This window comes from Amblyomma maculatum, chromosome 3 (assembly GCF_055883805.1).
Source record: "Amblyomma maculatum isolate TAMU_Amacu chromosome 3, ASM5588380v1, whole genome shotgun sequence".
Lineage (NCBI taxonomy): Eukaryota > Metazoa > Arthropoda > Arachnida > Ixodida > Ixodidae > Amblyomma > Amblyomma maculatum.
The window spans coordinates 118,292,551-118,306,416 of NC_139346.1; the positions used below are offsets into that span (position 1 = coordinate 118,292,551).

Consider the following 13,866-nt stretch of genomic DNA (forward strand, 5'->3'; position numbering starts at 1 on the left):
CATCCTCAAGCGCCTCGGCATAGCATCGTTCTGGCTCCGTCATTGTTGGTTTTGTCTTTCGTCGCGTCTCATCTCATCTGAATGCATTCTGTGTCTTATTTCTGCAAGGGCCCTTCAACTGATTTCTGTAAGCGCGTAAATATGAACCACATGGTTTCAATGATTTTACTGAAGGCATAAAGGAGTGAAGGAAATGTTACATCGCATTCCAGGCTTTAATAACTCATATTTACGCACATAGAGGCGTCACGATAATGTAAATCTTGAGCTGTATGATGAGGAGTACATTTTATTCGTGTCAAGGACTTCATGTACTCCTCATGATAACATATGTCCTGTGCCGTAGCAACGGCAAACGAGACACGTCGAGAATACAAAAGGGCTAGAGAATTGCGAACCAGTAATCCGCCACTAAAGTCACAGAAACAAGAAAGTGATAAATACAACATCCCAAATGAAACACAAAGATACAAGACTGGGCAAAATTCAAATGGGAATTGTTAGTATACTTTGCAGGTAATACGTCCGTGAAATGAAAATCAACAGCGATACAGCTCCATTCCCTGCAATTAAATCTCGACTAGCTGCGCGCGATTCCATTGTTTTGTCCGCGCTTCATTTGTCGCTAAGAGGGTTCAACGCGAGGCTAAATATATAGTAACTTCAGGATGCTATATATATATAAGAAAAATATTCCGTTGGCAATAAGAACCTCCCAGTGAAACTCGCTAAAGCTAATACAAGTAACGTTGAGGCGGTAATGCGATGCAGTAAGCAAAACATGTAGCATAAGGGAGGGATTCGAACTCTTTGCAGAATACGACACGTGTTCTGAGGGCGATAAAACATCACCTTCATAATTTTTTTAACAAGTTACGTAACGAGACGCCGTTCGTGCAGACACATATCCGCACAACAAGCCGTTACATCGACGTGTACGGGAGTTCGAGCCGCCAAGTGCAGATGCAGTATTGTCAAATCAACCGAAAATTAGTTTCACTTCAGAACGAATTCGCAGCTTCTTTTGTTCCTGTAAAGCTCTATCACAACCACTGCAACGAAATGCAGACAGTTTGACAAAGGCGACCCATTTGCACGCAGACGTCGGCAAAATTCAGCACACAACTTTGAACCATGGCAGTTGACACCGATGTTACTAGATTGAGCTAATTGATCAACAACCCCACTTGAAAAAAAAAAAGGTATGCTTTATACCCACGGGCACCTACGCAATGAATACTAAATCCAAAAAAAAAGGCCGCTAAAAACAAGTTAATACATAATTACAATTGTGACACGTTTTGTTTTCTTTAGCAAAAACGTAGACGTCATTATCTGTGTGCGTGAATATTACATTTACTTTCAAATTGTTTGGTGCAAACTAATGTTTAGTGTATTAATACTTTGCGTCACTCTTCGCAGGGGCTTTTTACACCGATCATCAACACCATCGATTTGATGCCGCTGGCAATAGGTTTCGGTGAGTATTTTGTTAGTAAAGCCCCCTATTGCATCGAGCTTGTCCGAGGCTTAGAACGAAGATTTATTTCACGCTGGGTGGGTGCATCAACAGCTCCGGTTCAACGTTGCGTGCTGCCTTTTGCTAGTGCCTGCGTTTGAAGATTGTTATCCTTATCAAACTCAGTATTTAGTTCTGCTCGTGATGGAAGAGCTCTATAGCAAGATGAAGACGGTGCGTATTGTGGAGAAACTAATTGAATTTGCGTGCGGTCATTTTCGTACGATGCGACGACGCTGCTCCAGCGCTCGGCGACTGGGCCTCCCGTACACGTCGCAAGAGTAGCAGCTTGTGCGGAAACGCGTCAGCTCCAACGGCGTCTCGCTACATCCCTTTTTACGAGCTATGCTGTTAGAGCCAGTGTTTGCTCCGTGTATTGAGCGCTGCGGAATGTATTCGCAGCAACTACGTAAGCATAACACTAAAGACGTCACAATGGCCAGACGTTGCGTTAAGATCTATTGTGACGTCCTTATGACATCATATTCGCTATGCCCGATGGCTTCACCAGGCGATTCATGCATATATGAACCTGACCCTGCCAGTTGTCCTATACAGTCGTCCGTGCTGCGCCATTCATTTGTCGCTTCCTCGAACGCCGCACCAAACCTTATACACAAGCAGACGCAGTAAAGAAGAAATTAACGGTGTTTCCAATTACTTTACAGGACAGAAAATGCACACTATCTGTTACACTTCTCCGCCGACGACAACAGGTAGAAATGACGAGTCTCGAAGTGCACATTAAACTCGATTTTAACGAAGTTGCGTGGCACTGCGAATCATTTTGTTAAATCGAGAATTTCGGTAACTTGTGTGAGGCATTCCTCAACCCTATAATTTGGTACATTCGATTGGTACAAGTTGAGGCTGCACTCTAAAAGCTACCGCGGCATCATACTTACGAGGACAATGCTCCCAAAATGAAATGCGGCCGGCTAAAATGACAGGCGCCATTAGCGCACAAGAAACAAAATGTGTTACTCTTTAAGAAGAATCCGGGAGGACTACAAATTTATTTTCCAGTAATCAAGTAGGTGATCTTTGCCCGCAGAAGCACAATGTAAAACGAACCACACGAAGCCTGCCACAAAAAAGCAGCGAACAGCAACACTGCTCCTTGTAATGCGACATGAGACATTTTTTTAACCCTGTCACCATCTTGTGAATTCAGCTGAACACTACAACTCTTATTTTGCGCCGCGCCGTTAGAAAAAAGCGGGAGGAAGGCACCCCGCGCTGTTACCATGGGTTCGCAATAAAATTTGGTGGTGCTCTCTTCAAAATAGCCCAAATATAGCCGCTTTTCATCTTCATTTTTCGAAAAAAATGTTCGTTAAATTGGGGAAGATTACGGAATGGATTTCGTTATATTGAGTTACCCAAAGCATTGGATCCTATGGGCAACTGAGGGCGAATACCTTCATTAAATCGAGACTCATTAAATCGAGTTTTGGCTGTATAATTACGAATAACTCAGTCGAACCCACACAAACTGCACCACTGAGTCAGCAGCCTTACACGAGAATGTAATCTTCCCTTTTTAATTGAGTTGTCAAAAAGAGTTTTATTGCAATGAAGACGCGTGTTGCAATCCCAAAAGCCTTCGGTCCTCTCCCTTTGCTACATATTTTGCTTATACTGTATCGCATTTATGCACCAACGTTAGCTGCATAAATTTAGCAGGTATCACTGGAAGACTCTTATTGACAACTGAATATTTTTGATAGTTTTATGAAATGCAGAAATAGATATGAATATATAGCCTCCCACTGCCTCTCTCAGCGATAAAGGAAGCGCCACAAAACGGTGTAATCACTCAAAGCAAGGAGAGATTTCAGCTGTCGCAAGGAAGCTGTATCGCATTTGATTATTTTCACTTTGCAGGGTCATTATCTTCCATGTGGCAATAATCCCTGTTTGAATTTCTTACCTAAGCTCTTATAGCTTTGTATGGTCATGGCAGCGTTACAGTTATCCCGTACTCGTATTGAGCCCATTTATGGTACAGTGGTGATCAATATGAAGGGGATCGCTCGAGCGGCGACCGAGGCAAGGAGCAGCGCCACGTTACGTCATCAACCTCCGTGGCAGGAGAAACATCAGAGTAGCTTCCCTCTCTCTTTTCGCTGTTCCTTGAGCTGCTGTAACTCCCTTCTAGTTAGCCCCAAATTTCGTTGTTTGTTTTTTTTACGCGTCAGCAGAATTATACGCACGTGTCGTAAACTTGTGAGGACTACTGATGACTTTTTTTTCCATGCATTACCAGTCCGGCGCATGTGGACCGTAGAAACAGTGGCAGTGTTATCAAACCCTGTTAAAGCAGAAAAAACTAGCTCTGCTATATCTTCAAAAATGAAAAAGAAATGATATACAATGCAGATAAAGCGAAGCCCAGAGAACCAACACAGGAAAAAGGTGACGATGTAGCCACAGGGGTGACGGTTGTAGCCCGGAAAAGCCTATGAGGGAAAGAAGACAACGCAATCTTTATCGTCGCAGTTCCGATATCGGCTGCTATGCAGCTCGAAAAGCCCGCTGGTCGACGCTCGCGCGATCACCTTCATATTGATCGCGACTGTCCATTGCTTGCGCGCAACGTTCGCGTCCTTTTATAATGTTGCCACGTCCCGTTGGCAGACGCCACGCTCAGGTGTCTCTATCTTCAAGAGTAAATGAAGAACATTACTGACGAATAAAAGGTGGTCACTTTCCGACAGATTAAAATTTTCATTTTTATGTCGCATTTATCTACGTAATCATGAGTTATGAAGCCCGCCTTACGATGTAGCCCAGGTTGGTTTATTATGTCGCTATTTAAATCACTCAAGCTATGTGATTCACATTCTTGCGCTAGCAGAATTCACAAGACCATTTATTGTCGGAGCGGGGCCCGCTTGGGTGACAAAAAATGCGTTTACATACGCGCCACGAGTGACAAGGTTAACGACCACGGAACCAGACTGATGTTGTCATAAGGCACTTGAAGCAATACACTATAGCGCAGCAAAAGACGAGGACACAAGAGCGAGAGACGAACACCACGAGCGCTAACTTCCAACAAATTTTATTCTCCTGAAGCATCATATATACACGCCAGAAAAACATGAATCACATGTGCAAACAGTATCAATTCCTTAGAAAGACAAGCTCTTTATCTGAGAGGAGAATGGAAGGTGTGCTTACACACGCGCATCCTGAACTATTTATCTTTTCGGCTTCAATGATTTCGCGCGTTACTCTTTCTCTGCTTTTTCCTATTACAACACTTTTATCAAAGAAAGGCTTACAGGTTTTTGAGTTGCATTCGAGAATGTGGTCAACTAGCGATCCGCCTTGCCGGCCGTTTCTAACGTTGCGAGCGTGTTCCATTAGGCGCTCGTTCAGACATCTCCCCGTCTGGCCGATATAGTGTTTCCCGCATGACAAGGGAATTTTATATACAACACCTTCATCGCACGAGACTTACGGCTTCTGGTGCTTAATTGTGCATCCGCCTGCTTTTTTGGTGTTGGTTTCTTTCAGCTTGCACAACGTAGAAAGTTTCTTCGGCGCCGAGAACACTACGGTCGCATTCGCTCGTTGACCAATTCTTTTCAAATTGTGAGATATCTTGTGCAGATATGGTAAAACAACAAGGTTTTTCCGATCCAGAGGAACCGGATTTGGGTGGCATTGATTTTCTGGTTTCATGTTCTTAAGAAGTTTTTCGGCAACAGAAACTTGAACATGGGCGGGATATCCAGCATTAGTCAGCCTCCTGGATTGCTCTTGAAAACTATCGCTCATCATGTGTGGACAAGATTTCCGGAGAGCATTTTGAAAACATAAATTGATAATACCTCTTTTCACAAGTTTAGAATGAGCGGAGTGATATGGCAGCATCGGCTTGTCGCTACGCGGCTGATAGGCCCAGCATATGTGATGAGCGTGAAAGGTGAAGTTAATATCTAAAAATCTAATGGAGTTATTAATGGGCAATTCGCATGTTAGAACAAGCGGTTTAAAATGCTCTTTCATGATAGTTACAATGCTTTGAGCCTTTGGCTCAAGAGAGCCATGGTCACACTTAACAAGAACAAAAAAATCATCAACAAATCTAAAGACCTTGATTACGTCCAAGCTTTCAAGGTGGCTGGAAACAGCCTTGTCAAGTTTGGATAAAAACAGATTACTCAGAATCGGCGCTATGCACGACCCGATGCATATCCCTTCTTTCTGAAGGTGGGGTTTTCCTTCCCAGTTAATAAACGTTGACTGCAAGTAAATAGCTAAAATTTCTAAAAAACTGCTCGCCGACACACCCGCCGAGTTCTGGAAAGCAACACACCCGAACTCATCTATGTACTCATCTACACAGCACAGCACCTTGTCGTTCGGCAGCGAGTAATAAAGATCCTTAACATCCACAGAAAATGCAACAATGCTGTCATTAGAGCGCGACCGAACGAAGTCTAAAATTTCGTCAGATTTCTTAACCATAAAAGGATCGTCAAGCGGCAAAAGGTTAAGTTTGCTTTGTAAGTACATTGAAACAGTTTTTTGCCATGTGCCAGTTTCAGAAATGATCACTCTGAATGGTTTTTCCGGTTTATGGGTTTTTGCACTGAAAAACACGTCTAAAAAATCTTTCCGTGATTCGCCTATTTCTTTAGCCAGCTTGGTAAGGTTTAGCTTGTTGCATAGCTTCTTCGCTTTAGCTTTAACTTTTGACATCATTATTTCATTGCGGCAGTTAAATACAGAAGACACGGCTTCGCCCGCCTTGGACTTGTAAAGTTCACAGGATAGAATAGCAAAACCACCTTCTTTGTCAGCCGGCAGCACGACCAGGTCCTGTTCCTTGATGTAGGACTCGACGCGCTTGAGGGGTAGCTTGGAAGATCCTGGCTTTGAGCATTGCAAAACGTCGACTCCTTCTGAAATGCAGCGGTCGTGTTCCAGTTGCGTTGCACGCTGCGATACTTGGCGTACCATCGCAAGTAGTTGTGCAGCTGACGGCTTGGGCTCCACAGCAAACTTTGGTCCCAACGATAGAACTCTTGACACGTCATCTGGAAGATCCAGGGCCTCCAGGGTGTGGACTGTGCTTCGGGCTGCCTTCGTCTTGCTCGAAAGGTCGGCCCGTAGTTGTAGCAGGTGTTGAGCCCACAAGCATTCGGTAGCTTGAGCAGTGATATGCTGGTATTCACGAAGAGTTCGCCAGGCTGTCTGACTTCCGCCTATCGAGATAAGTTGAGCCTCGAGGCACTGCCTGTAAAGCCGGGCTTGCCTGTACCACTCTGACTTTGCAAGCTTGCACGCCCTCATGCCGTGACCAGCCGATGGGACGAATCCTCCAAACAACCGCCTCACGTCTTCAGGCAGCAACTTGTTGCGAATGCAGAACGTCATAGTGCGTGCACGACATGTCGCAAGCGCTATGAGGGAAACTGTAGCACAGGGATTCTGGCGAACATTAAAAAGCGGGCCCGTTGTACTAGAAATATAGTTCAGTAGCGTGGTTTTTTGGGCTTGTTGGTACATGATTCCAATACACTATAGCGCAGCAAAAGACGAGGACACAAGAGCGAGAGACGAACACCACGAGCGCTAACTTCCAACAAATTTTATTCTCCTGAAGCATCATATATACACGCCAGAAAAACATGAATCACATGTGCAAACAGTATCAATTCCTTAGAAAGACAAGCTCTTTATCTGAGAGGAGAATGGAAGGTGTGCTTACACACGCGCATCCTGAACTATTTATCTTTTCGGCTTCAATGATTTCGCGCGTTACTCTTTCTCTGCTTTTTCCTATTACAACACTTTTATAAAGAAAGGCTTACAGGTTTTTGAGTTGCATTCGAGAATGTGGTCAACTAGCGATCCGCCTTGCCGGCCGTTTCTAACGTTGCGAGCGTGTTCCATTAGGCGCTCGTTCAGACATCTCCCCGTCTGGCCGATATAGTGTTTCCCGCATGACAAGGGAATTTTATATACAACACCTTCATCGCACGAGACGTACGGCTTCTGGTGCTTAATTGTGCATCCGCCTGCTTTGTGCATCATTGTGCAATTGTGCATCAGCCGCGTAGCGACAAGCCGGTGCTGCCATATCACTCCGCTCATTCTAAACTTGTGAAAAGAGGTATTATCAATTTATGTTTTCAAAATGCTCTCCGGAAATCTTGTCCACACATGATGAGCGATAGTTTTCAAGAGCAATCCAGGAGGCTGAGTAATGCTGGATATCCCGCCCATGTTCAAGTTTCTGTTGCCGAAAAACTTCTTAAGAACATGAAACCAGAAAATCAATGCCACCCAAATCCGGTTCCTCTGGATCGGAAAAACCTTGTTGTTTTACCATATCTGCACAAGATATCTCACAATTTGAAAAGAATTGGTCAACGAGCGAATGCGACCGTAGTGTTCTCGGCGCCGAAGAAACTTTCTACGTTGTGCAAGCTGAAAGAAACCAACACCAAAAAAGCAGGCGGATGCACAATTAAGCACCAGAAGCCGTACGTCTCGTGCGATGAAGGTGTTGTATATAAAATTCCCTTGTCATGCGGGAAACACTATATCGGCCAGACGGGGAGATGTCTGAACGAGCGCCTAATGGAACACGCTCGCAACGTTAGAAACAGCCGGCAAGGCGGATCGCTAGTTGACCACATTCTCGAATGCAACTCAAAAACCTGTAAGCCTTTCTTTGATAAAAGTGTTGTAATAGGAAAAAGCAGAGAAAGAGTAACGCGCGAAATCATTGAAGCCGAAAAGATAAATAGTTCAGGATGCGCGTGTGTAAGCACACCTTCCATTCTCCTCTCAGATAAAGAGCTTGTCTTTCTAAGGAATTGATACTGTTTGCACATGTGATTCATGTTTTTCTGGCGTGTATATATGATGCTTCAGGAGAATAAAATTTGTTGGAAGTTAGCGCTCGTGGTGTTCGTCTCTCGCTCTTGTGTCCTCGTCTTTTGCTGCGCTATAGTGTATTGGAATCATGTACCAACAAGCCCAAAAAACCACGCACTTGAAGCAGTTGCTTGTCCACCAACGTTAAAGTTCACATTCGAAATTTACATCGAGTAAAGTTGGCTAAAAAGTTACGGTGTCCATTTTGCCGCGTTATTCGAGCATCGTTCAGCTTTCGACGCCGTTTCCCTTGTATTTCGCCATGATTCGTGCAAGTCGACTGCTATTTGTAAACAAATAATTCCATCAAGCACAGTGCGCTCTCACGCGATAGTGTGTTTGTAGTGAGTGCTGTCATTATTTGCTGTGTAGACTCCGCCACATTCGTTTCCATAAAAGCTCTCCTTCACTTATAGTGGCTGACAAGTGTAGCTCGTGGGCACATAGCTGTGCACAATTTATCTTGTATGTACCTATACACATGAACAAAGATGTGCTAACAGTACACGCCTTGTTATTTGGCTTTTTCAGCGTGAAGCTTAGCCGTACTGGCTAAAACAGATGCTTGGGCACGTTGGTGATCCACTGAGAGTAAATAGCTCGAAAACAACGCACTGCAGGGATTTTGTTAATTACACGCCTCAATTCGAACATAGGAGAGTGCTAAAAAAACACCGCAATCAGCTAACCCGTGAACTTCTGGAAGCTGTCTAAATCGCGAGGATAGATGATGATTGTGTTCGTAGGGCTTCGGTAGCTCCAACAGCGAAGGAATTGAGGTTTCTGGATGCAAGGCAGTGATGCCGCTGTTAATATACGTAGCTGGAGATATTATCTATCTATGTTTATCAGTGTCATAACGTTTTCTTTTGTTGATTGTTACCAGTATATATGTTTGCGGGACAAGCAATAAAGGTCAGTTGAGAGTCAGCGCTCGCTCGTGCACTTCTGATGTCCTCGTCTTTTTTGCGCTGTTTATCCTCATTAGCCGAACTGCTGCTACGACATACTACTTTGAGTTATTATCGGTGCTATATGTTCCATATTATTTTAAAGGCCTTCTGTTCTGTTTACGGCACCATGTTGCTGCTTGGTCACGTCTAATAGCTGACATTAAACTGCTGTTGCTTCTCTGATAATCTATTTTTCCTTTGTGTTTTTGAGGTGTACATGCACTACAGTGCATTTGTCATTCATCAGGCCAGTGCATATTTAAAGAATGAAGGTGGGTGTAATAAGCGGAGTAAATCTTCGTGCATTTACATGCCTCGCACTGAAAGGCAAGGTCAACGGATACGGAACGTTGTTTGGACTATTCGACTAAGAATAGACCCTGTTCCACATCAAGAGTTGGCTTAATTAGCAAGTCAAATTTCTTGTCGTGTTAAACTGCGCGTCAGATATTACTGGGTCAATTCTTTGTTCACATTGAAAACAACATCGTTCACACTTCGTCATCGTTGGCCTTGTCTTTCGTAATCTACAAAAAAAAAAAAAGATTTGAAATCTTCGCCGAGCATACGTCACAGTGACGTGTAGTTTTTGTTTGTTCTTTATTAGCACTAGTGCTTAGAATATTTCTCAGGGCGGCGTGGCGGGGCAAAGAAACTCGCATCTCACTAAGTCACTCTCAATGTGGCTCTATGCACGTTTCTCTACTATGGAAATTAAGTTGGAGAAGCCCACTTTTGGAAGCTTTGGCTTGGCTAGCGAACTGAGGCCCCCTTCTACCTTTGTTCAGTGTTTTTTTATATATTGAAAGGGGCAGGCATTCGAAATGGTCCTGATAAAAAATACTGTAGCAGGGTAGCAGTTTGAGGAACTTCTCGGAATGAGGGGAGAAGGACAAAGAAACAGAATAACAACCGACCAAGTGATCTACACCTCCCCGCCCATTATCTGAAGAAAGGACTTTGTGGGGAACCAACCGGAGAAGTGATAAGATAAAAAAGAAACATGTTTGTAAAGAAACATAGGCCTTCTGGTACTGCGGAAGGGGTATGTAGAGGGCACGTGCTCTGCACAAACTGTACAATAATGCTATACGGGTTTGTCCTGCCAACTAGATATGGCGCAGACGGAATATATTTAAGGGACCAGCCCACAGAAGGTAGTGGTCAGTGCAATCTGTACCTCGGAAAAAAAGAAAACAAAGACAAGGCCGCTGTCGACAGTGCCACTGTTGCGGTACCAGTTCCCGGGACGGCTGTGCCGCGCAGATCATATCGAGAAACTTCACATTACACTTCAATCAGTGAACATCGCAGAAGCACACAGTGGTGCAGAAAGACACTTGCCCTCGGCGAACAATTTTCGGCTACGGTCACTATTTTTTATGAGCGCCCCGCACCGGTATATAATTTTGCATTTTGAATGTTTCAGTTCTCATGGGCTAAAGCGCGGTGCAATTCATTATCTTGGCGCACGACGGGGAAACGCTGTTTACGCCTTGTAGCACTATAACAATTATAGCACCGGAATTAAAAAATTGCCGAAACAAGATGCATTCAAGATTCACGCCTAAACCATAAAGAAATTTCTAAATTGAAAATAAGTAAAATCAGTTGATGGTGAAAGCATGTCGTCACTGATAAGCAAGGCAGCAGGCGAAGAGAATCCGGATGTTACAGCGCTTTTCATTTCACCCATTTGGGAACAATTGGTTTTACTTCCGCAAATGAGTACTTTTCTTCCGGGGACCATTTTTCCTGGTAATCATACTCCGAGGCCGTTCTCTCCAGAACACCAGAATGACACAGCTGCTACTTACAAGCTCAGGTCTCATTTCATACTCAGTTTTCCAGAAAGAATTTTCATCTGCATTCCTCTTTCAAAATTCAGGTTACCTGTTGTATTGTCAAAAGGACCTCGACAAAGGAAGGTTTATCAAAACGCGGTCAATGCCCTAAACTGAACAAAAGGAAGAAGGGAAAACTTTTCGCAAGGCAACTCGCTAGCACCTGTCTCCTTATCTCTCACTTGCCCAGGGCACCAACTTGTTTTCCTCGGCTAAAAGCGAACCCCATTGGTGGAGCCCCGATCGAATCACTTTTTTCCACGGACCTCGTGACCAGCTCAGTAGAAGAGCTGCAGTACGTGAAAGTTACACATGACCTGTTGAATGCGAGTGGACTTGGTCTCAGTTACAGCCCGGTCTGGTATCTGTTTTCACGTTTTCGAGTTGTATGCTGCAGTTTTCGCTATGGAGACGAAATTACTGGACGGCAGATCTGTGAGCAGCCATCCGACGGTGAAAAATGGCAAGAGCAACAAAAGAACTCGAGAAGGACCTGGAGGTAAGTTTTTGTCTTCAAAAATTTCAAATTGTTCGCATACTTCGGATAGGCTAGAGTGTTGCAGGGAACTGAGCATGCGGGGTTGATGTGATATAAAACATGTTTTACTAACAGCCTTCATACTGACATCGCAAGCAATGTTAAAGACAGCACGGTAATTTCCTCGAAAAAGGCGAAAATGCTTCGGATGACATCTTCGAATTGCTTGCATAAAACCACTGAAGCTTCATGAGCTTCTTGTATATTGCGACTTAGCACTGTGTACCGAACAAATAAGTGCTCGCTGTTCACTTCACAATGGTGTCTAAATTTTTAACTGACATTCTCTCATATACCTTTTGCAGAAGGTATCCCCTCATCCTTTCTTTTGGCACGCTCTCACGGCCAATTTAAAGCGGACATTATTTGCATATGTGCGCCTGTAATCTACGCAGTCGCGTATAACCTTAAAATTGGAGCTTAGGTAGCCCCATTATTTTCATTGCGCCCAACCTCCTCATCCAATCATGTTCATTGTGCTTGCGAATATGTGCGTCAAGCTTTCTAAAATAGTTTCTTACAGACTGAACGGGCGGAGCAGTAGCAACAATTATTTCTTATTTGGTCTATTGGATTTAACGTCCAAAAAAGGTCTAAGAATTTCAGAGACGTCGAGGTGAAGGACCGGGACAATTTCGACCAACTGCGTTTTTTTAACGAGTACTGACATCACGCAGAATATGGCCGCATTGGCCGTGATTCGATCCCACGCCATTAACTGTGTAGTGTAGCGCCATAATCTCAGGACCACTGCTGCAGGGTCAGCATGTATTTCTTATTGGGCAATGGAACGCAGCGGGGCGCGAAACCAGTATGTAATCCGTCTAGTATAGTAAACCACATTCGTGTGCTTTCATTATTGCGTCTTGGTGTTGCTGGAAGAGATTCTTCTCTGGGGCAGATAAAATTGCGGTGTTTCATGGCTATGAGAAACACCTGTAGCAAATGAGCACTTTCAAGCGGGGAAATGTTACTCCTCTAGTAGCATTTTGATGAATGCAGTAGTTACAATCCGGCTTTGATTAAACTGTAACATATGCGTTGCTAACTTAATATAGCTAGCGAATTATATATATTGGCTAAATGAGCCACAGAGCATAACGCAGCGTTATTAACACTATATTCCATAGTTAGTTATACACAGGAAGCAGAAAGGTATGGGTGAAAACATTTTTTCTGCCTCCTTGACTCCCGTGAATAATATTGCGTTGAAACGATCAACAGTGCACAAATTCTTTCTTTGGTTCTTATTGTACGTCCATTTCTTTTCATAGATGATCCCCGGGTCTCGAAGGTTTCCAAGACTACCGCCAACCACGAGGACAACCAGGAGACCAGTCCAGTGGGTGTACAGGCCCCTGCACATGACTACGTTCCTCTAGATCTGTCCCTAAAGAGGCCGGACCCGACCGATAGCAAGCAAAGGGAGGAGGACCCTCTTGAAGGTTGTGAAGAGACCTTGGATTGGCAAAAGCTACTCGATGAAATGACTGACTTGCTCCTTGACACTATGATTTCGGACATTTGATTCGAGAAAAAGCCATCACCGAGCAATTGATTCAAGGAACGCTTGCTTGTAAATATCCTATAGTGAGATCATCACCGCCCTATATTATTTGTTGAGCCATCATATGTACGTGACAAATTGTCCAAGTAGATATGCAACCTGGATATGCTCGCTATTTTATCATATTTCATTGTGAAGGCGTTTAGAAAACCGTGAGTGCATTTGTAATATGTGTTTTATCTTATACGTGCTTCTTGAAAATATATCTGTAAAAAACGAAATGGCTGTTCGTTGTTTCTTTTTGCGAAACCGCACATTGCGTTCTGTATGTCATGTTTTGCTTCACGCGCTGAGAAGTTCGTGCCTTCAGGGAAGCATTGGAATAGTTGTCATCATGGCTTAATATTAGGCGCGTAGGCTTGGTTCCCACTCAACCGCCGCATCATCTTATGGTAGTGATAACAAAGCAATACTCCTTTTCCAGCTATGGAACGCCTTGCAGGTTCAAGTAAATCTGTACAGATCAGCAATATCACACCTTTTTGAACGCGAGCCGAATGCATTCCCACTCGCTCTGTGTGTCTCTCAAAGTATACTCCATT

General features: G+C 43.9%; 1 protein-coding gene across 1 annotated transcript; it reads right to left on the bottom strand.

Moving 5' to 3' along the window:
* Positions 1-1,603: 1,603 nt before the first annotated feature.
* Positions 1,604-6,913, bottom strand: LOC146195808 (uncharacterized). Its single transcript, XM_084596868.1, has 2 exons — positions 5,850-6,913; positions 1,604-1,610 (listed from the first exon to the last, which is right to left on the bottom strand). The coding sequence occupies exons 1-2, from the start codon at positions 6,911-6,913 to the stop codon at positions 1,604-1,606; spliced, it is 1,071 nt and encodes a 356-aa protein (XP_084452994.1).
* Positions 6,914-13,866: the final 6,953 nt, after the last annotated feature.

Coding starts and splice junctions, on each gene's coding strand:
- LOC146195808 (XM_084596868.1), bottom strand. CDS start 6,913: ATGACGTTCTGCATTCGCAACAAGTTGCTGCCTGAAGACGTGAGGCGG.